The 26,088-nt window shown below is 44.1% G+C and overlaps 1 protein-coding gene across 3 annotated transcripts in view; it reads right to left on the reverse strand.

The window, feature by feature from the left end:
* DAB2IP (DAB2 interacting protein) overlaps positions 1-26,088 on the reverse strand; it is a 181,169-nt gene that overhangs the window by 95,106 nt on the left and 59,975 nt on the right. For all 3 annotated transcript variants that reach the window (XM_032200072.1, XM_032200071.1, XM_032200070.1), the window contains one exon: positions 7,079-7,197. In XM_032200072.1, the coding sequence (XP_032055963.1) occupies positions 7,079-7,197 (119 nt within the window). The remainder of the gene's footprint in view (positions 1-7,078; positions 7,198-26,088) is intronic.

Consider the following 26,088-nt stretch of genomic DNA (forward strand, 5'->3'; position numbering starts at 1 on the left):
AGGATACCCAGACACCATCAGCCACAACTCAACGTCGCTGCCACCCCTGCTCGGAGGCTTTGCTGAAAGGAGAGGAACGGGACCGTGTGCTCGTAACCCCGGGGTGCCCACTGCTGCACCCATCACCTCGGCCAAGCAGCAGCCAAATGAGCCAACGCCGTCTGATCAGGCTGCACGAGGAGTAAAAGCAAAGCCAGCCTCCTTCCATCCTTCCACCCATTAATCAACCTGAGCTCCCACCGCAGAGACAATGCCTTCCGATTGTCCGCATTTACCAAACATTCTTCAAATGCTAACCATCTGCAGCTGCAATACAATGCTTTGATTACAAACGTCAAAAAGATAGAGCATAAAATTAACTTCTCCTTATTTAGTAGGTTTAGAGAAATGTGGCTTCACGCTACACTAATTCAGTGCCCTCAGTATGAAAACTCCCCATTATGATGTCTCATCAAATTAGAGCCAACGACACAACGATGTCATCTGTACCATCACACAACACTATATTTTGTAATTAAGCAGGACAGTGAAACAATGGCCTTGCTTATAGAGAAAAGGTCAGGAATGCAAAACATATTTTTGCAAGCTAATTGTAAGATGCATGAAGCCAATTATCCCACTAGTGCTGCATATGCCTAAGTAGGAAGGATTTTATAATTTTGCTGCGTGACTCCGAGTCGAGTCAAAGTCCTCGCTGCACCCCTGTGGGGCACTTTGTGGGTTTGTTTAGATGGTCAGGAAACCAGGAAGCAGAGAAAAGTGAGTAAGGCTATTAAAGTAATTCCAATTTCTTAGCTCTTCCCTTGACATTTTACAATAGCTTGAAAATTTTCTAGGAATTAAGATAGTCTTTTACTGAAAGATATTAGATGACTTCCCTGTTAAATGAGGATGTTTGAACTTGCAGGGTAAGGGTGTTTATGTATTTCTTTGAGACTGACAAATACATTTACCCCATTTAGCCTCGGATACAAATTGCAGATTCACATCCATGTGCAGAAGCCCAAATATATATGTAAGTAACTGAAACAAATTTACCAGGAGAAATGGCTGAGACCTTGCTGTTGCCTTGGGAGAAGCTGAAAAGCACCCCGTTGGCTTCAGGCTGTCTTTGCCCCTCTCAGGGTTGCTAAATGGCTTTAGCTGAGGGGAGCAGCATATTGCTGAATGGGGCTCTACAAATAGTTGTGTGTGCACAGAGCAGTGCATCTGATCTGCAACCTTGCGGGTTTACTGGAGCTCTACCCCCCTTAATTAAGAAAACGTCATGCAAACGGTGCTGATGGGGAAGCGCCTGCGCTTTGTCGAGCCCTGGCTGCAACTGCTGGGGCTGCAGAGGAGCAGAGGAAGCGCTCGTGCCCACCTGGACCTGGAGATGCCCACCTGGACCTGGAGGTGCTTTTGCTCTTACTGCTTCTCATCAGGCACATACTGCAGCACCCGGCTGATTCTGAAGGGAGTAAGCGCCCCTGTTGACGTGATGGAAACCCAAACCGCCTGTATCAGGGAACCGTACCTTATTTTTACAAAGCTGACTATTACCCTTTCTTCCCTAAAAAGAATTGTTTGTTTTTGCTTCAGTGTCTCCCGGAAGAAAACTCCCCACCCCCCTCTTTCCATTAAAAGCTTTATCCCTTTAAAAATATTTGAATATTATTTCCTAAACTTCCTACTACATGAAGGAGGCGGTGAGCAACACGAGTTTCTGTGGAGAACTGATAATTTCCTCCTGCATCTCTTCTTCAAAGCGTTTCTCTGATTTTACTCTAGCCTCCTAACACAGCCATTAATTGGAGATCAGTAATTAACTTTCTGGTTCATGAAATACTTTGCAAAGGAATCCTATTAAAAGGTTGATTTGCACATTCCTAGACAAGGTTGCCCTGATACAAATGCAGGCACTAGATGAGGCCAGCAATCCTCAGACCGTCCTTGAATCTCTGAGCTCCTCTTTGAGCTCCCCACGCTTGTTCCCTGGATGCAGGGTGGAGCGGGACCGGCCGATCTCCCCCGCACGGGAGTGCAGACATCAGTACCTGCCAGCTGCTCCTGCCCTTGCAGGATGTTATATTTTGCAGGATGTTATATTTTGCAGGATGTTATGTTTTGCTTTTCAGTTATGGCTGATGGCTCTGAATGGTTTCCATACCCAAACTCAGCGGTGCTTCCTCAAATATTTGCATTATCAGGAAAACCCTGCACTGTGCACCTACCATTCTAACTTAGGAAGCTTCAGTGGCTAATGCCATCTAAGTAAGGAGCCAGAAGAGCCAGCAAGCTCTCCAGGACATGTTCACAGAGATCTGAAAGCCCCCCGTGCGTTGTGCCAGCGCCCCAGACCTGCAGGATGAGTCACTCCTCTTTCCACAGGAATCAAAGTGACTTCTTCGTACTTTGTGATGCAGCGGTCACCATGTTCTCCTCAACCTTCACCAATTTCATCATAACTAAAAATATTCGGCACATCAGGTTTGTTGGGAATAACCAACTGATAATTAGATCTAGTACGAACTCACAAGCTAAGTTTACTGTACGAGCATGATAAGTTATTGATGTTCTCCTACTGCATCAAAAAACCACGTTAGGAACACTTGAAAACCCTTAGTGCAGACTGAATTAGCACATTAGGAATTAAATGCTCTGCAGTACATGACTTGTACGGTTTCTCTTCCCTCTGTGGGTTATACGCAGAAATTTTTGACACGATTTAAAAAAAATAGTTTAAAGAGGGAGTCCCAGTAGTGCAGGTCTTTGGTGTTACCGATGCATGGCTGTTCCCCTTCCAAGGCTGAGGCTCATTTAACAATCAGCCATATGCTCAGACTTTTGTAGTGCCAAGAAAAAACATAAATGGAATGTTATCTTCTGGAATTATGAAAAACAAAATAAAAAACCTTGCAAAATAATCCCAAATGTTACTGACTGAGTGTCCCTCAGCTTTAAATGAATTCTAAGCACGCTGATAAAAAGCGTCTTTAGGAATGATCAACTTCAGGATTACATCGGAGTAATTAGTTACTCAGAGTACTCATCTTTCACCAAGGAAGTCAGAAGGCATCCATCCCATAAAAGTGACTGTGTCCCTCTCCTCTCAGTCCTAGTGTAAAATTATGGTGGCCTTTGCCAGTTTCAAAGGAGATGGGACCATGTTCATGTATTTAGGTTTAAAAACAACAACCCCCATTTAACGGACTTTCTAAATTCCTGGCAAACTTTCTTTTTCAGAAATTACTTTTAAAAGATGACTGTGAGAGAGCGCCAGCAGTGACGGAACAGGTCACTACCACCAGAACACAATCCCAGATGCCCTAACGACACATTTAACTCTGGTCCCACTCTGGGTACCCAAAGCCCAGCCCCGGAGCTTGCTCCATCACACAGGCTTCAGGAGAAATGTTGGTCCAATTAAGAACAATCCATCTGCCAAATGCTTGATTTGTGGCTGATTCCAGAGAGGCCGCTACAAAGACAAACATTCAGAGCTCCGTGATAAAAACTTCGTTAGCTGCTGTAATAAATCAGGATGCAGGAGACATTGTTAGCAAAAAGGCAGTTTAACAGAATCCTTCTTTAGCCCTAACAAGCAATCTGACTAGCCAACAAATTGAAAGGCGCTCATTCCACAATGCTCCTTTGAATCTCACGCTGATATAAACTGATTGTAGCAGATTAATGCACCTCTCATACCAGACACTAGTTAGACTTGCTCCGATTTTGCTGCTTCTGTTCACAGTCAATAATTGCATCACTATTACTGTAATGGGGCTCCAAGAAAAAAATCGGCATGTAAAAGAATGGTGAAATCCAGCCTGCTGCACCAACGTGAACCCCGTGGTAATTTACTGGAGTTAGCACAACCAATTTATTGCACCTTTTTCAAACGAAAGTCTCTTCTCAGTCAATGTAAAATCCAATACCACGAGAAACAACCACGTGTTTCGTACAAAGGTAAGCTCTGCTTGACTACAACCAGCGCATTTCTCTAATGCCCTGCTTTGAACAAGTCCTCAGATGTTCTTCACAGACAAAACATAGTTGGCAAAATTTTGCTAAAACAGAATTCTCAGAGTTTTCATAGCTGCTCTGAGCGTGCACACACCCCGTGGCAGTACCACAAGCAGGTGCCTGGCAGTGGAGATGGGCCCCTGGCAGGTGGTATAGCAGCTCCGCAGAGACAAACCCCCCACACTTCAGGACTGGCAGCTCCTCTCTGGGATGCCACAACCACGCTTTGTACGGGCAGCTCGGCACAACTCTGCTGGAAACCTGGCTGTTGTCTCTGTGTGGCTGCAAGGTGGGAACACCAGCCCCTACTGACCCAAATCCCACAGGGCAATTCTGGTCTGATGCCACTGAGACACTGTGTGACGCCTCCAATGTTTAAAGGTATTTCCTGGTTTGCTTTGTTACAAAACGCACATTGTACAAATTTCTCACTGCGGAGGGAGGTAGCCACTTGCCATTTTAAATTTACATGAAGTATTGCAATGCATACATTAATCAAGCACAGGTTAAAGAGTGCCTGTTTATAGCCTCTTCCCTGCTCTACGTACATGTCACGTCCATCTAGTTGGCTGTCTGTGCATGCATGTGCACATTGCAGGTATTTGTATGCACCTGCTGTACACAGCATGCTAAACAGGACATGCAAGAAAAGCACAGAAAATAAAATTACTAAGAGATAGAGCACAGCACCAATTTAGATATGCAGAAGCTAAGTAACAGAATCATTTGCGATCTACTAGAGCCCAGTACTTCAATCTCAAGTGTTTTGTCTGCATTTATTGCACTATTCATTTCTGCTACGGTATCTCCTGCAAAAATTCCACAAAGCCCCAGAGCAGAACGGTGTTACAATGGGTACTTCCAGCAGAAAAGCAGCAGTTTGCAATCAGCTTCAATACAAGATGGAGTCAAGAATCAAATATTTAAGAAGTAACTATTCTGCTACCAGATGCTTCTTTGAAGTAGTTCTTGGATTTTGAGAAAGACAAGGAAGCACAGCAGAAAAAAAATAATAAATGAGAGCGATCTAAAAAGACTCAAGCCCCTTCGTACACAGAGCTGCATGCATTGTGCATTTTAATAGACACAGGAATGTTCAGGAAGATAAAATTATCTTCCATAACCAAACCCTTGAAGGGTGACTGAGAAGCCCAGCTGCTGCTTTCTTTCACCTCTCTGAGAGCAGCACCTAAGGCCGAGGCCTTCTGCAGCAGGTACTTGCTGACGTGCAGGTCTGACACTGCTAGGAAGGCTGGGGAACTAACAGCTCGCTGTCAAAATCTGCTGAGTGCCAGATGGTTTCCTCCAGACCAGGCCGCGTCTATGTACCATAGATCAAGTTTATGAGTGATGCCCGAAGCCCTTCGTTTTCAGTTTCTAAATACATAAGCAAATCCTTGGGGTTTACTCAAGGCTGCCAAATGCTACCTCTCCTCCAACCCACCTTGTGTACTCCACACCGAACATGCACTACAGCCATTCACTGAATCTCCTTAAAGAAAAGCTCTGGTAAATGGGGCTCTGTCTGAAAGGGCACTGCCCAGCAAGAGCCAGGGTTCCTGAGCTGGGAGGGCAGGGAAATTACAAAGCTTCATTTGGGAAAATGACTTTGGCTCCAGGGCTGGCCAAGCAGCTCATTCCCATGTCCTATAGTGCCAATTCACAGAAAGAAACAAAACTCATCTACATAGAGAGAAACATCGTCCAGCTTGCCCGTTTTGGGGTGAAGCAGCAGCACTCAGGGCAGATTCCTGGCCACCCGGCTCCCTCACTCGCCTTCCACACGGAGCACAGTGCCTACTTTGAGCATCTGTGAAAACTGCAGCACAGAAACCACACCGACTCTGCCTGCTCAGATAGTAACCCCTGGAATATTACTCTACGTTGACCAGCACAATCCTTTTACCTGCTAAATCCAGAAGGAATAAGCTTAGGTAATCTCAGGAAAAATCCAGATGTGGGCTTCATAAATTCCCTGCCCCTCCAGTGAGTGAGCATAGCTAAAAAGAAGTTGCCATTGTCTAAAAGTGAAGCATGCACTCAGTGGATTGTAACGTGCTGTCCTGATATTTTACAATACCACTGCTACAAAATGATAACACCGCTGCACTTCCTATTTAGCATGTTTTTCAGACAAAGACTTATCTTGGCACCTCAATACTTCTGAGTCATTCTCTGAAGAGATTCACGTAAGGTGTAAAGATCTTCCTTTTGGAGGCAAACCGCTAGTTTGTTTCTGTGACTGGTAATGGAGCCTGTCATACCCAGCCCTGACCTTGATCTGCATGTGAATTTGCACACAAATTTACCTAAAAACGTGTCTGCCTCATGCACACCCTGACATAAATGTACATACACATAAATACACAGAAATCCACTAAAGAGCTTTACTTTCTAGCTGAGCTGAATGACAAAAACAAGGTCTCATTTCCCCTGTATTTTGCTGTCAATTCACTCCAGTTCTGGCCATCCCATGTCAAAAGCTTCCTCCGATCCATCTGCATATTCCCTGCAACACATCCCTTCTGGACCGAAAGATCCTGCCGTGGCTCAGACAGAAAGGCAGCTCCGGCCACATGCCGGGCATCCATCGCAGCGTAATGCCGGCGAGCAGGGGCTATGCTGGAGACGTGTGTGTGTGGAAGGGAGACGGGGAGCTGGGCAGATTCCGGTTGTTATTGTTCGTACAACGTGCAGCCCGGCAATGCTCAATGCACCCGCTGTGGGAGCGTCCCTCTCCTCCCGCCTTCACCCGCATCAGTCGGCTTTGGCTGCTACATCTCCGTGCTATTTATATGCCGGTGCATCAACTTAGGATTTACTGGGGGAAAGACAGCAGATCACACAGGCTTCTCGGTACGCACTATTTAACCTGAAAGGGAGGGCTTGCACCGGGCACTCGCCAACAGATTAAAATTACCCCATCACAATTCAGCAAGTCCGCTTCTGTCAGGGACGTGGCCCTTGCTCTGAATGAGATAAGCAAGATATTAACAAGCCCTGGACACATCGATATCCTGGTTCTCTCTCTCCCACACCCTCTCCTCCCCACCCCGCAGGAGCGTCCCCTTACCTTTCATTGTCCACGCTCCTGAAGCCAGGTAAAATGTGCCGGAAGCTGCTGTTCCTATCGAGCTTCGGTTGGCTCTTTGTCCTTTTGATGGAGCCTTTAAGCCGACGGCTGAGGAACCCCTGTGGGGTGAGACAAGAATACTAAATTACAACAAAAAAAAGGAGAACGAGCGAGCGAGCCCTCGACCTGCTCTCCTGCACCCACGCGGCCGGGCAGCTGGCTCCGGGCAGCCCCTGCCTGCGTGCCCGCTGGCAGCGCCGCTCCTCGCCGCCCGCCTGGCTCCCCGCGCAGCCAGCATCTGCTCCCAGCGCCCGCCGAGGCCGGGGCGCTGCGTCGGCGCGAGACTCCCCGAAGCCTCTGTTACCCTGGCAACCATCAGCTCACATAAAAATACTGTCTGAAAGACGAGGCTAGCACATCGCAGCACCCGACGCGAGGAAGGCTGCGGCTGGGGCTCCGGCTGCCGGCACCACCCAGGCAGCGAGCGGGAGACGGGCACCAGCTCCATCGCCTGACGGGCCCCCAGCTCCCAGCCTCAGCTGGTGGGACTGGGCTGGATGTTGTAGACACATAAAGATGTCCTGTAATGCATGGGCAGCACCTTGGCAGGAGGACAGGAGCCCTGCACAGACCACGCGGTGCCTTCCCCGCTGCCTCCCGGAGCTCAAGTCATGGCTCCCATGGGGCGCTGCCACGCCGCCAGCACGATGTGTTTTAGTAGCAAAGGCTCTAATTTTGTATTTGCTTCTTGTTAGGAGTTAATGTTCGACATGATCGGAACATTACATTTAATCTTTTGGCTAAATAAGGCAATAAAAGTATAATGCTGTGGTGTCCGGCGCTTACAGCATGTGAGGACAGCCATGAGGTCAAGCATGTCAGCCAGGGAGAATGGGTGGTGTTTTAAAGGCAAACCAGGAGTTTGTGGTGAAGCCCGAAGAAGCGCTCATTTTACACCCTGTCAGACTGAATCAGGTCGATCCCTGGCAAATCCCCACACAACCTGCGTTTCTGCACATGCCTCTTCCATTCCCCGTCCCCAGGAGAGGGAGTAAGATATCCACTGGAAAAAGCACCGATTTTGACAGGCATAAGGCAAGGTGAGAAGAAGCAGCATCTGCCCACTGGGTACTTGCCCAGCATCCCAGACGTCCCCACAGAGCGCTCCTCTGCCTCCTGCCACGAGTCCCAGCAGTTCCTCCCATCAACCCTATGGAAGGGATATAGGTCACACACCCTCCGGCAGCTCCCTTCTATAAACTGATTTCCTTTATGTGTTTTGCAGAAAGATAATCACAGTCTGACTTCTACCCAGCCTGTCATTTGTTGGTGCTATTTAAATGCTCCTTCCACACCTCGGATATTCATAGCTCACATTGTGTCTCTCTCAGGTTGCAAAATCTCCCAGGGCAGTCTGGGCAGCTCTTGTTATGGAAGCAGCTTTCCTGTTTGTAAGTGCATCAAGAATTTGAAACATCTAGATAACCAAAGGTGTTTCACGTTTATTAAGTGCCACTTTAGTTACAAATGAGGTGCGTAACATGCATTTATGTGAACTGAGTACTGCTCTGGAGCTATGCACTCGATTGGAAAAGCCCGATGTGCAGCGCAGGCCATGCAGTTACACGCTGCAGCGCGCACCTCACACGAAGGGAACAGCAAAGATAACAAAGGCCTTTCAGAAGTGTCTGTCTGTGAGAAAACCCTTTACAGAAATTCATTTTTATGCTAAAGAGAAACATCAGAGGGTACAGAAAGAGAGAACAATGTGACTCCAAAGCAGCAGATTTGGGGATGTCCTCCGTTACCTCCAACACCGCTAAGATATTTCCCTCTGTACTTGGACCTTAGCCAGCCTCGTACTTTTGCTACCAACTCCTCATACTCCTGGCTAGATCAGGCCATTGGTTGCCTGCTATGGAGCCTAGCCAAAACTTCCTGTGAAGGAAAAGACCAAAATTCAAAAATCTGTAACTGGCCAACCATGCAACATGTCCCTAAATGCCACTGGTGAGCAGTGTCCGCCCCTTATCGCCGCCAGCTCAGCCACAAATGTGTCACAATATTACCAAGTCACTTCTTAAAGTCTTTCAGCTCCAGATGGGGAATTGAGAAGGAAAAAAGCAAAGACTTTCTGTGACAAACGATCACAGCTTTCTTTCACTACCTTATATTTCACATCTCGACAACTGTTAGATGATTCGTGCAGGATTTGGAAATTAGAATTTAGGGTTGCAATAAGACATTACTTTCCTTCTGTTTCGCATTGTTTTTACATTCATTGCTACCAGAAGGAGATCACACTGTGCCATTTTCAGTTTTCATTGCTAGCTTCATTGAGAGAATGATATGTCAGACATTTTAATGCTGATAAATTATAACGCTGTAGCAATACTCTGCACCTCCATAGTGCATGCCAGATAGCAGGAACTCTCATGTGTGAATTACTGCCTTCTGTAATTGTACATGGGGTAAGAGAAAAAGAGAGAGGAGCTGGTCTCCACAAGACAAGGGAGAGAGAGTCCAACCTGGGGTGTAACTGCCGTGCTTGCCTGGTGAGATCATAAGTACATCATCCATTGCTTCTTTGGTTATGACTTTAAACAACATTTGATTCTGATCTCTACATAAGTGAGGCTAATCCTAACTTATGAACATCGCCTACTCCTCTAGCCTCATTACATTCTTGTGACTTCTAGTAATTAAAGTGCTGCACTTCATATTACATGTTCTTTATGTTCCTTTAAGTTTATATTGCGAGCTCTGTATGGCAGAATTGTTTCTTCCTATGTGGGGGCAGCACCTACCACCAGGAAAAACATCTTAGAAAAAATTCAACTGCTAACTCAGGAAGTTTAATTCAGAAGATAATAGACTGTATTTAATGACAATAAACAGAAATCTGAAGAGCCAAAGGATTCCTTCTAAATTTGCAGCAGCAGCAAATCACGAGTTGCCACCAGCTGTGGTGCTGAGGGCCCTTGCGCGAGCCCCAGCGCAGCCAGGCTGGAGCGGGGCAGCGCTGCCAGCAGTGCACAACCCAACCCTCTGCTACTGGGCTGCACTGCACACGTCAGTGCATTCAGAGCTAGTGCAAAATTTGCACAAATGAGAATAATGCTTCTGCTTCGTTTAGTACAGATTTGTCTTTGGTTAGCCCCAAAGACTATTCAAGTTCTGCTGGGATACGAGGAAGCAAATCTTGGGTTAATACTAACTACTTTTTGGCAGGGGCCATAAAGTCAATCACAAAATCCTTTTAGATGCAAGCAGGGCTACTAACTGTAGAAATTCATCCTGTGCACAGCCTAATTTCTTCTGCACGAGATGAGATATTTTAGGATCATTGGAAAAGAGACCACTCCGGTCCAGAATCCAGCACCAGGCAAAGCTGCGCAGTCCTATGGAAGTTTGCCAGGCATAAAAGTGCACAGAGGAGCGTGGCACAGAACTCAGCTAGCCTAGCAATAAAGGGATGCAGAGAGTTCTCACTGTGCAGCCCCATGATTTCACTTCTTTGGGTGCAAGGGCCTTGCTTTTCTTGTTTTGTTTCTGTAGTTCTTACTCTGCCATCCTCAAGTCCAGAATATAATCGCTCTAATCAGAAGAGCTGACTGAAGTTATAATAAGATGGAAAGAAAAGGGGCAGGGAAAAAAATAAACAAATCCTTTAGAGGAATGGCTTAATCACAGCCACTGCTATGTAAGCCGGAACAGGACAGCCACAATTCAAAGCAGGACAATTAAGTCTGCTGTGATTTGTTTTTTTGTTTCATGCATATTTGGACAAGCCCCAAATCTGATGCCGCTGTCTTTGCTGCAAATGGAGGAAGGTAAGATTTTCATTTTAATTTTTCCTGTTTATCGACATTTGCATTTCCAATTACTCTAGACCCAGAAAGAATATTTGTTATATTTGAATATTTTATATACAATACTTTAAAAACATATGTGCAAACCGATTACAGCAGTGTGCCTTTGAGATGCAGGAACTGGGTACTTCCATGTACTCCGGACCAAGGATAAGAAAACTAGAAAGAGAGAAAAAGGGAGGGCTGCTAAAATGAATATAGCACAGAAGACAGCAAAATCCTGAGTCTGTCTCCTGATCTCCTGTTTTATTAAATATCAAGTAATGATGCAAGTCTCACGTATCTGGAGCTGACTCCCACACCATTAATGTTCACTTGCAGTGAACCCACATGATTAAGTTTGAAAGGTAAAAAGTCAGCACCATGGAAACATAATATATGTGAAGTTACATAGATAGACAGATAGATGATAAATCAAGCTGGATGCTTCGAGTGCAGCTTTGTTTGGAAGAGTCCTGGCATCCCCCAGCATTTGCTAAGCACAACGACCCAGCAGAACACGGAGGGCTGGCCAAACACGCACGGGGCAAAGCACGAGCATCTGGAGGGGGCCGAGCCATGGGGACCTGCAACGTGCTGGTCGAGCAGGGACACTGCAGAAGCAGGCAGAAGTCCTGGCTCAGGTCCTTACCCAAAGACAGAACAAAAACTGTAAAGACATATCAGAGGAAGCAGTGAACAGATGGGGTTATTTTTATAGTTCTTCCGTAGCTTTTTGTTTCTGTTCAAGCAAATCTCAACTACAAGGGATATGAGAGGATGTCAGAATTTTTTTTGCTACTCATAATCAAACTGCCATAAATAAGTACTTGCTGCAAGTATAAATGTGTAACACAGTGTTTTATATCAAGTGTCCATTTTTTTCTAGTATATCAGGGATATAAGTTTAGAGCTATAGTAAAACTGGGGGCAAATCTTTTCTACCAGAGCTGTCTTTGTCCTGGGCTTTAGAACATTAGTTTTTTTTTTTCATTTGTTTTTAAAGATAATACTAACTACTTTAGATCTGGTTTTGTTTTGTTTTGTTTTAAGTGGTCTTGCACAGTATCTGTCAGCCATGGCATTACCCTTTTACTGAGGCTGCACAGAATGGACAAGTTATGCTTGTATTTGTGAACCAAGCAGAACCTTGCCAATGCTAATATTGTATTAGAGACATAAACGTACAGAAACAGTGGGTTTACCTGTTTCTACAATTACCCATGTTAGCCTCAGCTTTCAAAATAAAATGGAAGCCATTTTCAGGCAGTATCTGATATTGCTCATTACCAGGTAAAGCCACCTAAGTGTGCAGCTCTCCTATTCTCTTTGCAGAGCATGACTGCATTAAACTACTACAAGGACCATAAGAAGCTGAGGGTGAGTTCAGGCATCAAATGCGCATCCTGAAAGCCCAAGAAGTGAAGTAATCCACTGAGTGGTCTCCTGGCATCGATACAAGGAAGGAGGGAATTTCATGTACAGCACTGACCTTTATGGATCAAATACTTTTTATTTGTTCAGAGGCTTGTGCCTGTAAGTATATGTATCCTTTCAAACACTTCATCTATAATTTATTACTGTCGGGTCTTTTGATTTGAACTTGTAAGTTAAAAGTTATTTTCCTATCATCCAATTCTCTTCCTGTCAGATGTGATAAAGGGCTCCATTCAGGAGGTGACCAAACAGACAGTCTCTATAGAGTCCTTTCCCTGAAGAGTGCATTTCTCGCATATGCGGTGCCGGCATCGGATCTGGTTTGCACTTGAGCATATGGTGTGAAGGAGCCGGTCAGCCAGAGCATCATTTGAAGCTGGACATCAGCAGACTCATGAGAATCCTTGCCAAATTAACCTTCAGAAGTTATGTTCTTGCAAGTTTATTGATCAACAACCACAAATTCTGCTACATGGCAAAAACCAGCTTGTTTGAATTGACAAGACCTGCCTAATATGCAAGCCCAGGGCAAGGGCAAGGAAAAGAAATATCCTACAGAAGTCAGCACAGCAACAGAGATATGGACTTAAAAAGAAAACCAAAACAGCTTGTTACTTCTGGACCCAGAAATTTGCACACAGCTTAACATGTATTACCCTTTGTGTTTAGAGGAGGCTAAATGCACAACTTTGTTCAAGTGGGTGCAAAGTCCCTTAGTTTACCTTTCCCTGTTTTTTTTTTTTTTAGCAAATCTCAGGACTCTTCCCAGTTACCCCATGGGCCCCTGAAGAAACGCGCAGATGAGGCAGTAACTTTTAGGTCTGAGAGTATGCGTACGCACCATCCATCCACGAAGCACCAGCTTGCTCTGACTGATGGCCTCTTAAAGCATTATTCCACAGGGGTAAGGAAAGCCCCTCTGTGACATAAGCATCTTGGAACTGAGATAAAAAGAAAAGGATGAAAAAAAATAGCTGCAAAAACATTGCGTGTCCAGCGATGGATGGCAATGAAAGCTCAAATCATACTGTTCTACATGCTGTGGTCAGACATGGGCTCTGGCATCCAGAGTTTGAGAATAAACACGGAGACAGAGCACTTAAGTGCTCATGAGGGTATGTCTGAGCCAGGCCATAAAGCAGTCCGGGAATGTGAGAAACAGCTCGTGTTGGTAAGTGCTGCTTAGCAACACTGCCCTTCTATGGCAAAGGATTAATCAAATTTGCAGTGTCATTGGAAATACTTGGTTCAGCCCATTTGAAAAATCAGATGAAGATGCACTGAAGTCTCAGAGGTCACCAAAGGGATAGCGTGGGTCTGTCTAGGTCATGAAAACTGGAATTATGTCAAATGAGAGGCACTGAGTGTTAATTAAAAATACGGCAAATGTAATACGTGTAAGTAGCAGCACATCACAGACAGAAGTAGTAACTTCAATGCATATCATCTCATCCCTTTTCCATCTCTAGCCAATAAAGGATTGCTGCTAATGTTCTATTTTTGTGAAGATTTTACCTATCTTCTTGAAAATGTCTTGGTCACGGGGTCTTCTCCCACTGCCCTGGGTAAAGAACTGCCCGGCCTGGCAGCTCTCGCTGCTGGGTACGCCTCTTCTCTCAAGTCATTTTTCCTGGTCATTTTCCTCAGCTAGGAGTTTCTTTGCAGAATTTCACTTTGTTCCTTTTCTGCTCTTTTCTGTTAGAGAAAGACTCCTTTCCTAGCCTCTGAAATAGTCCCCCTCAGCCAGCACACACCCTTAGTCCCTGACTGAGAGAACTACCAAAAACGTTCAGCAAGGCAAGGCTCTCTGGTGAAGTAACCAAAACCTGGGGCAGTCTCTGTCTGCACTTTCTGACTACCACTGATGACATCCCTAACATGCCCGGGGAACAGGCAGGGCATTAGCAGAGTCTGAGCGAAGGAATGGGGAAGGATCCTGAACACACCTGCAATTCGACAGACATTGCTATTCAGGGATCACCCAATTCTTCAATTTGGATTCTTTTGTTCTCCTGTTAAAACAAAACCCTGCTATTCTGGATTATTTGTTCATAGCTCCGTAATTATCACACTGTCAACATTTCATATCCAGACAAGACACATAAATATTCCTTAGGAAGGTAGGAGAAGGGTAATTGAGCAATCAGGGATGAATGATGCAGAAACAGAGATGCAAGTAGAATACAAGTAACCCTGAAGAACAAAACCCGTTGTTTACCCAGGTAGAGGAGCAAGGAGAAAAAGACTGCCTAGATGAAACCAAGCAAGGATGCCACCTGGGAAAGATGTTCAGTGGGGTGAAACAGCCTTATTTACATAATGGAGTCAAACATCCAAGAGGGCAAACTGTTCATACACAAAACTTCTCTGTTTGTTCTTTAGCAGGAACAATCCCAAGAGAAGCAGCGCACCTCCCGTGAGCATTGAGGGCTGCCAGCTTCCCAAGGCTGAAGAGAAGCCGTGCCAGAACCCCTTGCAGGAGCTGCTTCCCTTCATCGTGTGATGTGGAGAAGCCATGAGTTGTTTTGGTAGGGATGAAGTTTGTCAGCAAATACCCAACGCGAGGCAGAAGGCCAGAGGTAGAAAACTAATTTCTAGACTCCTAAGAAATCCCACAGCAATTTTCTATTCATTTTTTAAAGAACCATCTTCACTGGATTAGCCTCCTGAGAGTTTAAGTGACTCCAAACAAAATCTCCAAATCCAGGAGATACGCAGCCAAGCTGTTATTAAAAACACTGAAATGATATCCAATGAGTTCAGAGACTTCACTTGTTTGTGACATTGAGAGTTTTAAGTATTTGACTTTCATTAACTGTAGTTAGCTTCACACTTACAGTCTCCCATGCACTGTATACGTAGAAGATTTATTTTACAATGGAGAGCAACAGATTTCAATCTGGCAACTATTTTTGAAACCTCAGATACAGAGAGAATGAGTGCCATCCAGATTAAAAGGAATAATCCCCAGCTGACAGAAAATTATGCACACTCGTATAAATTTAAACTTTTACAATACTTTTTGTAGCTTAATAATGATTTAAACACTTGATATTGACTGTGAATCATTACATTCATCCTGCTTTTAAAATGTAGTTGTGATTTCACTGAAGATAAAATAAAGAATTTATAGGACATGGTAGGACTGTATATTTGGATGCTTTGTGATCCCATTCAGGCATGACAAACAACCAAACTCTGCAAAGATTGATGGTTCCTATCACTCAGACTTTTTATAGAGGGCATCCAAGGAAAAACACCTGCAGGTTCTTAAGACTTCAAGTGTGAGCACAAGGTGCAAGGACACAACTACATAAAGGGTCCTGCGTGCTGGGACATGGAAGTCAGCACAAGGTATACGGCTGCAGACATCCTGACCCCAGTCCTCTGGTGCTTTTGCCATAATCTAAGAAGCCCAGCAGCTTTTAAGAGCTGTGCTTTTGAAACAGTCACTGCGGGGCAGAACTCCAGTGGGTGGCTGACCGTGGGGCTCAGCCCATTTATACCAGATGCCTACCCTGTGCATGTAGTCATGATAAATCACTCTGCCCTTTGATTTAAGGGAAGAAGGTACATTTTCATATAAACCAGATTACCTTAATTCTTTTACAATATCAGAAATGCAAATACGCCTTCTAGAAGTCCATAGGAAGATCCATGGCTCAACAAGCTGACTGTCTGACAAGGAGAGAAATGAGGGAGCATGGGCAGAGGTGGGACAGCCGGCAGGAAATACTGCCAAGGCAGCTTCTTTGGGCAGGTCACAGAGGAAATGAGTTTGAAGGAAGAGGTGTCTAAGTGATTTGCTACACCGACTACACAGCAGATAAGCAGCAAGGCCAGGATCACTTCTCAGGAATGCTTCGTTCCTATGCCAGCAGTCTAGTTATTCAAATACATCGCCTCATGTTAAAACAGGTATCAAAGCTCTCCAAAATGAGCAATAAACACACAGGGGGGGATGAGAAAATCATCTCCATAAATCTGTTTACATTAGTGTTCTCTTTTAAAGTCCACCTTTGCTATATGATACAGAATAAAACGCTTCATGAGCATGTTTGATATGTGCTTACTCTACTTTGATTTATGGCCTTGGGGCAGCTTGTGGATATCATGTTGTATCTAATCATCAGGCTTCTTCCTACTCACTTCCATTTGAAATCTTCCAGGCAGAGCAAATACTGGCAGAGCGAACCTACTTTTCCACAACTTTCATGACCAACTCTAGGTCTACAGAAAGGTATCAGCATCAAGTCACGGCATTTTCATTGACAAATCCTGTGTAGTTTTAATAACACATTTTCTACAAAACCAGCTGCTAGACTAATAAAATTTAAAAAGCAGTTGGTAGATGATATGTTTAGAATAAAAAATTATTATTATCCTTTGAATGTAGGGATTCACTGTGTAATTTTCAGTAAAAGTTACTCATTCAAATATGAAACTGGTGTTTCAGGCAGATGGTCTTGGTTCCAAAGACTTTCACGACATTTCTGAAGCTTAAATTGGAACATTTGTATTCAGCAATAATTACATGTGCAATCAAACAAGAATGTTAACGCCTGCAAAGGTACAGTGAATACTTACTATAATTCAGACAATACATCAGTCTTGCATTTTCCCCCATCTACCTTTCTAGACAACTTAATTTCCAGACACAGAGAAAACAGTTAAGATGAAGCTCATTTGTCCTGATCTCAAAATTGATGAAAATCTTTTGAGTGTTTCAGTTTGATTCACCTTCTGCTTACAGCTTTGAAAAAAAAGGAGAAAAATTACAATGAAGGCATAAATATAACACACATATGACATTTACAGAAGTGGACGAGCCTTGATTTCATGATGTTTTCTGTCTATAATGACATGCAGATCAGACAGTTTTGTTTAAGAAAGCTCAAGACTGTACCAGGCGATAATAATTAGGATCAAGTAGAAGGAATCTTTATACTTGAAATTATACTACAAAAACCACAAGAACTTCAGGTGTTGTTTTTAAATTGGTCAAAAAGTTCTCAAAATCTGTAAGTTCCCTCCTAGTTAAAATAAAAACCAGAGACCAGAAACTCACAATTCCATCTAGAGGCTGGAAGTGAGGTCTTCACCTGCCCTCTCTATGCAAAATAAAATGGAAAATCACCCAGTGGTTCTACTTTTCAGATGAAATCATAGATATTCAATCATCAATTTAAATTTTAATGAAAAACAGTCCAAGACTACTCCCTTCTATTTCACCAATGTTTACTGCTTTCTTTTCCTCCTAAGCTCGTACCTTGTGCCTGACCTTTGGGTTATGGCAATGCAGAATGTGCTGCGAGGTACCAGTACAGCGCATGGCAGACAGCTACGTTTCTTAGGATACTCGATTTGAAAGTTTGTCAAAGATACAACAGAGAAAGAACTGGAGGCAAAAATTATGTTCACTGTTGTTTTATCCCTCTGCAAAATAATAAGACAGACATCGTAAGTGGCAGAGCCTATTTTTGGGTCTTAGCTGAGATTATTTCTTGCCTAGTTATTAGCAGTAGATTTACTATCTTTAAAGCAGAATTTTGTCACCCAGCAGGAAATTTCAATTCTATCAGGCAGATTTAATTCTCATTCATTTATTCCTTAACTGTTTTTGACTCGCTTTCTAATTATCAAGGAAGGCAGCATTCAAAGTAAGTCTGACACGAGGAGGCACCATGGCCTGTTGGCACTCTGCTTCAGCTGGCTGCCACTCCAGTTGTGCAGCTTTGAGTCTCTTGTTTCCTATCAAGGTGTCTGCCTTCCTCCTCATGCTAGCACAGCTTGAATTACTATTTGTAAATCTTTACAAAATTCTAGATTTGACCCAGATGTACAAAACCCCAGGCAAGGTGTATGGACGCCTTTTTCACCATTCTTCCCAAAAGGGGATCACAGTGCCCAGAAGCGCCTGGATGCAGGGATATGGGAACATTACCTGGACATGCTGAGTTTCTGCCTTGTTCTATACCACATCCCTATTTCCCAAGTATATCTACAGACGTTGCCATCTCTGCTCTCAGTATTAAGCTACACAATAAAATGCTATCTAAGATTACTCTAGAAAGAAACCTAATCCTAGATTCCACCTATTCCTGCAACATCTGCATGAAGCAGGTGAGCAGAGACCTGGCCACACCTTCCCTTACACTGCCCCTGTGCCCTGGAACAGGGGGCTGCTGAGGTCCCTGCAGCTCAAGCAGAAACTCCCCGACATCGGCAAGGAGGCAGAGCCGTGGCGCAGCCCCTCAGGGCTCCCACTGCTGTCGGAATGTGACACGAGCTGACCCAGCTCTGAGCGTCACAGCCCGGGACACACGGGGGCAAATCTCCCACCAGTTGTACAGGAGGCATGGGAACTCGACCATTTATTACGACCTAGCCATACGATGGGAAATCCGTGGCTATTATCTTGCAATTGGCAGGAGAGAAGGGAGGAGAGCGGGGCAAGCAGAGGCAGGTTGTGCTGAGCACCGGGAATCCCATTTGCAGAGCAGTATATACATAACTACACTGAGCTATTTAGGAAATAAAGACATGATTAGTTCTGGAGCTAATTTCCTTGGTGCTTTGAAGAGTGTTGCAGGTAAGATATGATCCACTGTAATTACGGAGGAAGATAAAGACAGGAAAGTTGCTGGCAGAGCTCCAGGGCCCAGGAATACCTGAATACCTCAGGAAAGGCTTTGCAGCTCGCACCGTCTCTTTCACAAATTGCCCTTGATGCCTGAGCCACTACTATCACTGCTCACTAGGAAAAAAAGAGGGTGGGGAGGACAAATGTGGCCTATTCCTTATCAGAGTGCAGTGCTGAGGAACAGCGGCAGCATGGAGGAGAAAGTGAATCTTGTTTCCATGGCAACTGAAGTTTGAAAAAAGTACCCCGAAATCAATGTCATCGGAACACGTACGTTTACGTGCAGACCCACAGTATGAAGTTACTCAACTGCAAGCATCATGAGACTGTAATCAGCATCTGACCGTCCAAAGAGACCTGCTGCTCGCAGGAGCCGTGCTTGGTTTGGAACAACAGTGTCCCCACCTGGAGGAAGCTCCTGGCATTGAGCAGCGCCAGTCTGAGATTTGGATAGAAAGAAGAAACCTCCAAAACAACTTACAAATGATCTAAAGTAACAGCCCTATTCAAAAGAAAGTGCTGTAAGCTCTCACATGCCTGGTAATGTTCAGTCAGCGCTTCCACAGGGGCAGAGCAAACGCTTACCTGATTTCCTGCCCCAGCACCCCAAGCTCTTAGCAGAGGATGCAGATGGCACGTGAACCACCTGCCACAACCAAAGCCCAAGAAATGATGGCTCAAAACATGGCATACATCTGTCTCAGAAACTAAGTACAAACTTGGAAAATATTTACTGATAACTGCGGCAATGACACACCTTTCTATTAATTCCATTACAATCAATTTCATATCTAAGTATTTAATATCCATGAGCTAAAGCAATGCTTGTTTCCAAATGGAAAAAGTTCAGAGATGAAGGTCCTGATTAAATGAATGCTCATGGTCTGCTGGAGCTCTCTAAGAGATTCAAATAATACCTTGCTCTTCTTGAATTGTTTTCTGAAAGCACAATATCAATGCTTTTCAAAGTGGGAAAACTGAATGTGTTTATTATCCTACCTTTTATATCTGCAGTACAATTCTTTATCTGTGACCCATAAACAAATTAAAGGGACACTGGCAAGCTGTACATTTTAATGCTCTTCTTTTCTCTGTTCTCAGAAGTCTGAGAATTCTTCAGTGCCTAGAGGCTTAAACAAATTAAAGCTTTTGTTTGTTTACTTTTAGCATTTCATTAATTTCACAAAAGTGAAGCTAGTCAGATTCATTTGTCTTCCTACAGCCTATTAATTAGCATTTTGCATTTGGACTTCCAGGAAACAGTTTTAAACATTTTCATGTGTTTATTTTTAAAGCAATTTTGGAGGTAGTTGTTTCTGTTCAAATCATCCTTTGGAAATGGAAGACTGAAAAAAATTGATGTAAATCCAAGTCTGTTGGTGGAAAATCCAGTGAGAGCTTGGCATTGTTTGTCTTTGTGGGGGGAATTCAGACAATTGCAACAGATCAAAACACAACAGAGCACCCAAGCAAATACTAAATTGTGAAACTGCCACAAAAACCAAACATGCTTTGGAGAGTTTTTACCATTTTCACCACTTTCAGTGATGCCTTGATTGTTTCTGCTCCTTACACAAGATGCCTAGCACCACCACTATGCAAACCCAACCCTGTTACACTGATTATGAAAGATGGGGAATGTCTCATAATCTTGGTTTCCCCCAAGCCTTAGTTTCCCCGTTCAGTTTAAGGCATTATGATAATTTGCAACCTCACAGTGACTGCAAGCTTGAATTCATTGAGATTGGCAGAACACTTTAACAGCCTCAGATGAAAGGTGCTACAGAAGTGCCAACTACTATCACTGTAATTATCATTCAATATACACTGATCAAAAGAATGAAATGTGAATTAGCATTTCCTATTAGCCCTACTTACAGCCTAAATGTTAAATATTCCTCCCATGGGCTCCCTCCATGAAAACACAGAGGAACTGTTGGTATTTCTCCTACAGCTACTACAGTGCTGCTATGGGAGTGGAGGAGTGGGGAGAGCTTCAGAGAGTCCAAACGGCACGGAGCCACGCAGCTTCTCCCACAGAAGCCTGCCCAGGCTCTGCGGGACACAGAACCATGGCGCTGCCCTCTTCCTCTCGCTCCTTGTCCGTCTCTGGTCTCTTTCCTGACACAAGGCCGTGACCCGCTGCAGCCCCAAGGATTTTCTGCCCTGAACGCTCCCAGGGAGTGGGCCCTGCTCGCCTGAAAGAAGTGTGTACATTTAGCATGGCTTAATGAATGGAATCAAGCTAATTTGCACCCACTGCAGAGCTGGACATGCTGAAATGTTTGCTGTCCCCTTTCTCACCTGGCAAACGCACGGTATTTGACTTTATTTTCCTTAGAAACATGGGAAGCAACGAAGTGATTTCCCCTGTATTCCTGGACATGTTTCAGCAGCATTTGGGGCAGAGCGCTGCTGGGATTCGTGGCCAGTTCCCACATGGTGGAAGCTGCCACCGCTGCAGGTTAAATAGGATCTGACTGAGGGCTGTGTGTAGGAGCGAACCAAACTCTCTTAATTCTTTTTGGACACAGCATCAAACAGATGCTGACAATAGCGGGTCATCTTCCAGCCCTGCTTACTGCCACACGCCAGAGTGAGCCTTGCTGCTGCCCAGACAGACCCTGCTGGAAGAGGACTTTGCTGTCCAGCCACGTCGGTTTGATAGCAATCAAAAGCAGGCCAAACCATGCTCCACTCCACAAAACCCAAAATAGGGTTACTGACAATTTTAAAGAGAAGCGGCCTCAGCATGTGAATTAAGCCGTTGAGGAGCCCTACGCCTCTTCCTTTCTGTAAAACCATCCTTTAGACAGCTACAGGCTCTGAAAAAGAGACCTCCCTGGAACACACTCAGTTCAAAAAGGGAAAAAAGTCCATTCCCTGCCTTGCTGAGTCCTTTTCAGTGAAGCAGGTCATAGCACCATGTCTTTTATCCTGTCATTCCTGTCTCCTGCTTGATGCACATAATAAATCCACAGTGGTTTGAAGTGCAGCCCCGTGCTGAAATCTGACAATCCCACGGATCTTTAACCGTGCTGCCTCCCAGCAATCCCCCAGCTGAAACCTCCAGGTTTACTTAGAAAATTTTAAATATACAAGGTCGGATTCAAATAATTTAAAATATTATATTTACAGTCAGTTTTACTTTCCAATTCCCGTGCTAGCTAGCACTGAGCAGGGAAAAAAGGGTTCCTTTTTTTAAACAAAATCTAGGTTTCTGGATTTAACTAGAATTTATCCTACGTCTCATAAGGTACACTCAACACTCACAGAGCAGATATTTACATTACCTGTCAGATTTACATTAACAATGTGACTTAGAAAATTAAGACAGAAGGCTCTAATTTTAATAACAAGCTGAAAATTTGACAACATGAGGTACTGGCATGAAAAGTAAGCAAGCCAGGCTTGTCTGACCTGGAAACAATGATGTGGAGGCCAGAAAAACTCTTACTCATTTTCATATGGTAGCATCAACTTTGAGAAGAACATTTAATTCTCTTGAAACTGAAGGAAGATTCAGAGAAGTAATTAAGAGTAACTTAACTAGTAGTTAACATCAGGATTGGGAATTGGAAATTAAGAAATTCAGCTCAGGACACGTTTCCTGGCTTTGCTGCACGATCCCATCTCAGTTAGTTAACTTCTCCCTGCTGTAAAATGCGGGTGCCAGTAAGTAGCCACCTTTGGGGGGAGCCTGGAGATCTATCAACCAAAGACGCTTGAAGAGGTCAAAGTCTGCGTGCTGTTCTTGTACCTGACAAAAATGAATCTGACAGTCAGGTTAGCACTGCTAATTTTTGCAAAACAGTACCAGTGAGACTAGAAATAACTGCAAATGTTCAAGATGACCTCGTTTTTCTTCCAATCCCTAAAATGCTCGGAAACTCAAAACTTCCAAGCATGCCCTGTTCCACAAGCAGTGTCTGAACTGACAGATACATTCCCGAAGTAATTTACATATTTCTTGCTGCCACTAACACTGGTTATCCAAATTCGGTTGCAGTTGACAGTTTAATGATAATAGCTTTCTGTTTATATATCATCTGCGATAATGTTCCTATTCTCCTTAAATTCAGTTCCCGTAAAAGGGGTGCTCTAATGTATGCAGCCACAGACCAAAATGATAGTAATTTTCCCTTCTAGTTGGAATGGTTTGGTAAACAATTACATTTCAATTAAAGACGGGGTGTTCATGCCGAGGGAAGCACCATTCAGCTCTTCACATAATACAGGAAGATAAATTTGCCAAAGTCAAACTATTAAAATACAATTTACATGACTGCTTTAGAAAAAAAATACTTGAAACAAAATGGAAAACAGAGTATATTATGCACTGGAAAAACTTGGGAAAAATCTTTTGCTGTATCATCCCCAGCAGCTTGAACTAGGATCTCATTATTTAGGATTGCATTCAGTGAAGAAGAATGGTAGAAGGGTTACTTTTCATCTCTTCAGGAGTTTCCATTTACTGGTATGCCATTAGGACTTAATACCTCATTTATCAAGGATTAAAAGCAGGACAGATGGAGGAATGCCATAAGAACAGCGCATAATGTAGCACTGTAAATTCAGCTGCATACTCAGCCCAAACAGACAGAAAAGCTGCTGGAAAACGTGGTAACATTACACGCAGAAGAATTGAAACCTAAAAAGATTTCCTGCTCAGGGCGCTGTCACATGGCAGAGAGGGACTCTACAACCAGCCCCTGCGTTGGCTCAGAAAAGCTTCCCAGAGGAAACAGAAAACCCTCCTCTGATGATCCTCATCCTTACGGAACAAGCAGTTGCACAGATATATTTGCAGTGAAGCAGCATCCAGGCCTGTGGCCCACCTGGGAAGCGCTGTACAAACAAACCACAAAGGACAGCTCCTGCTCAAAGACATCTCACAGGAAGCGCAGAGCAGACAACCTGCAGACAACGAGGAACGTGAGAAAACAGGGAGATGGCAGTCAGCTTCGTGACTGACAGCGACCTGGTGAGGAGTGTTTGCACCACCGAGTTTGTCCTTTGAAGCCTCTCTGAAGATCGTTCCCCTCCAAACCGAGTTACACAATTCCATGGTGGGATTTCAAGTTGTGCCAGGGGAGATTTGGGTTGGATGTTAGGAGAAATTTCCTTGCTGAAAGGGTTGTGAAGCATTGGATCAGGCTGCCCAGGGCAGTGGTCGAGTCACCATCCCTGGAGGTCTTAGAGAAATGTGCAGAGGTAGAACTTGGGAGCCTGCTCTGGTGGTGGACTTGCCAGTACTAGGTTAAAGGTTGGACTGGATGAGCTTAGAGGTCTTTCCAACCTTAATGATGCTCTGCTTTTGTTTTTTGGAGCCAATGTGACTTCAACTACAAGAAGCACAGAAACATTTTCCCAGATTATGGAAAGCAAATGATTGGTACTAGAACTGAGGATTAAAGGACTGGAGAGACGAAAATTCTAAACCCTTTCTGGCAGTTTGATGGGAAGAGAGAGTACACAGACTCTTCTTCAAACACAGTAAGGGAGGCAGAGAACCGTTTTCAAACTGCTTAAAATCAGACTACCTGATATATTAATTCAGTCTGTCAGGAGGCTCCTTGCATAATCAGCGAGGCAGACGAACAGCAAGGAATCGTGCCGGTTTCTTGATCCAATCACGTAGTCCACTTCTTCTGCACAAATTCTTTGTCAGTTTGGATTTCCGCTTGGCCTGGGATATTTGCAGAGAACTGAACCAGGCTCTAACAAAAGCAGTCAATAGATGGCAGTATTCCAATGGGATGGGAGAGAAGGCATCACACAGCAAGTCTCGGCAATCTCACCCTTGCTCGTGATTTCCCTGCAAGGTGGGCAGTGTGGGAGGGTTTCATACTCAGCGGAGTTTCTCATCTTCTGGTCCCTGTGTTTGTTAAAATACAACCCGAACTCCAGGCTTAACCCATCTCACAGCTGAAGCTATTTGAATTCAATGCTGAGCGCCTAAATGCCTCTCTGCATCCCTGTAACCAGCAAACGTCAGTCAACAGCAAGACTTCAAACATCTTCCCTTGGAGAGGAGTCCAGCACTTGCCCTTGGTTACACTGGTGTCCACAGCTCTTGAGCATTATTAGCTGCTACCAATTACCCATTGTCAGGGAGACAACTCCAGGTCACTGCCAAGGCAGGCAGCATTTTAACACCTTATTCTGAGTCAAGTCTGTCTTTCTGTCCTCAGATACTGTTAAAGCCTTTGTTAATTAGGTCTCCTCATTCAAGAGGCAGAATCATGCCAAATAAGAAGGGTCCCAACAAGACTACTTAACTGTAAAGATGTCTCCTGCTAAGATGTGTGTGAGGACAGTCAGTCTCTTCCATGATTACATAAGATACGACAAAACAAACGCTCTTTCATTAGGACCAGAACACCTCTGCTTGCATCTAGGTTTTATACCGACGTGCTCCAAATCACCACTGTTCCTAATCACCAATGCAGCAGTCAGAAAGGGCTCTCCTAATCCTACAAAGCTCTGATAGCACAGAAGTTCAGTGAGACAGGCTGAAGTGGAATATAAACATCTTACAACTTGAGATGACTAGGATTAAGAGAGTTTTTGTAATGTTTGAGAAGCTCTATTAAAAACTTCATGTGGAAGGGATAAGAACAGTTCACATAGAATAGTTTGTGTATTGAGAAGCAGAAAACTTAAGGCTTGATTTTCAAGGTTATGTTTTAGGACTCGAAAAGCTAGTATAAGCTGTTGTTTTCCAAAGTTGCTACAAAAAAACGTAACACTCAATTAACCATAACTTGTCATGCAAACTTCTGTATGGGAGGAGGACACGTCCACTCTAGAATGCTTTAGTTTTCAAATGGGAGAAAGCAATTGGGAGTGTAACACTGTCAAAAGAGCTGAATCCAATGGCTCTTGAGCTTAGTAGCCCCTTGGAGACTCAGCAGCAGAAGGATGGAGATGTCAGGGAAGAACAATGATCTGTAAAATATGAAAAGCTTACAACATCAAAACCTTCCGCAGCAGACTCAAAAGTAATAATCCCATTACCACTAAACTAAAGCACTAATTACTATTCCCAGTGGCTGGAGTGGACTGACTGCTAATGA

Source organism: Aythya fuligula, chromosome 19, assembly GCF_009819795.1.
Source record: "Aythya fuligula isolate bAytFul2 chromosome 19, bAytFul2.pri, whole genome shotgun sequence".
Lineage (NCBI taxonomy): Eukaryota > Metazoa > Chordata > Aves > Anseriformes > Anatidae > Aythya > Aythya fuligula.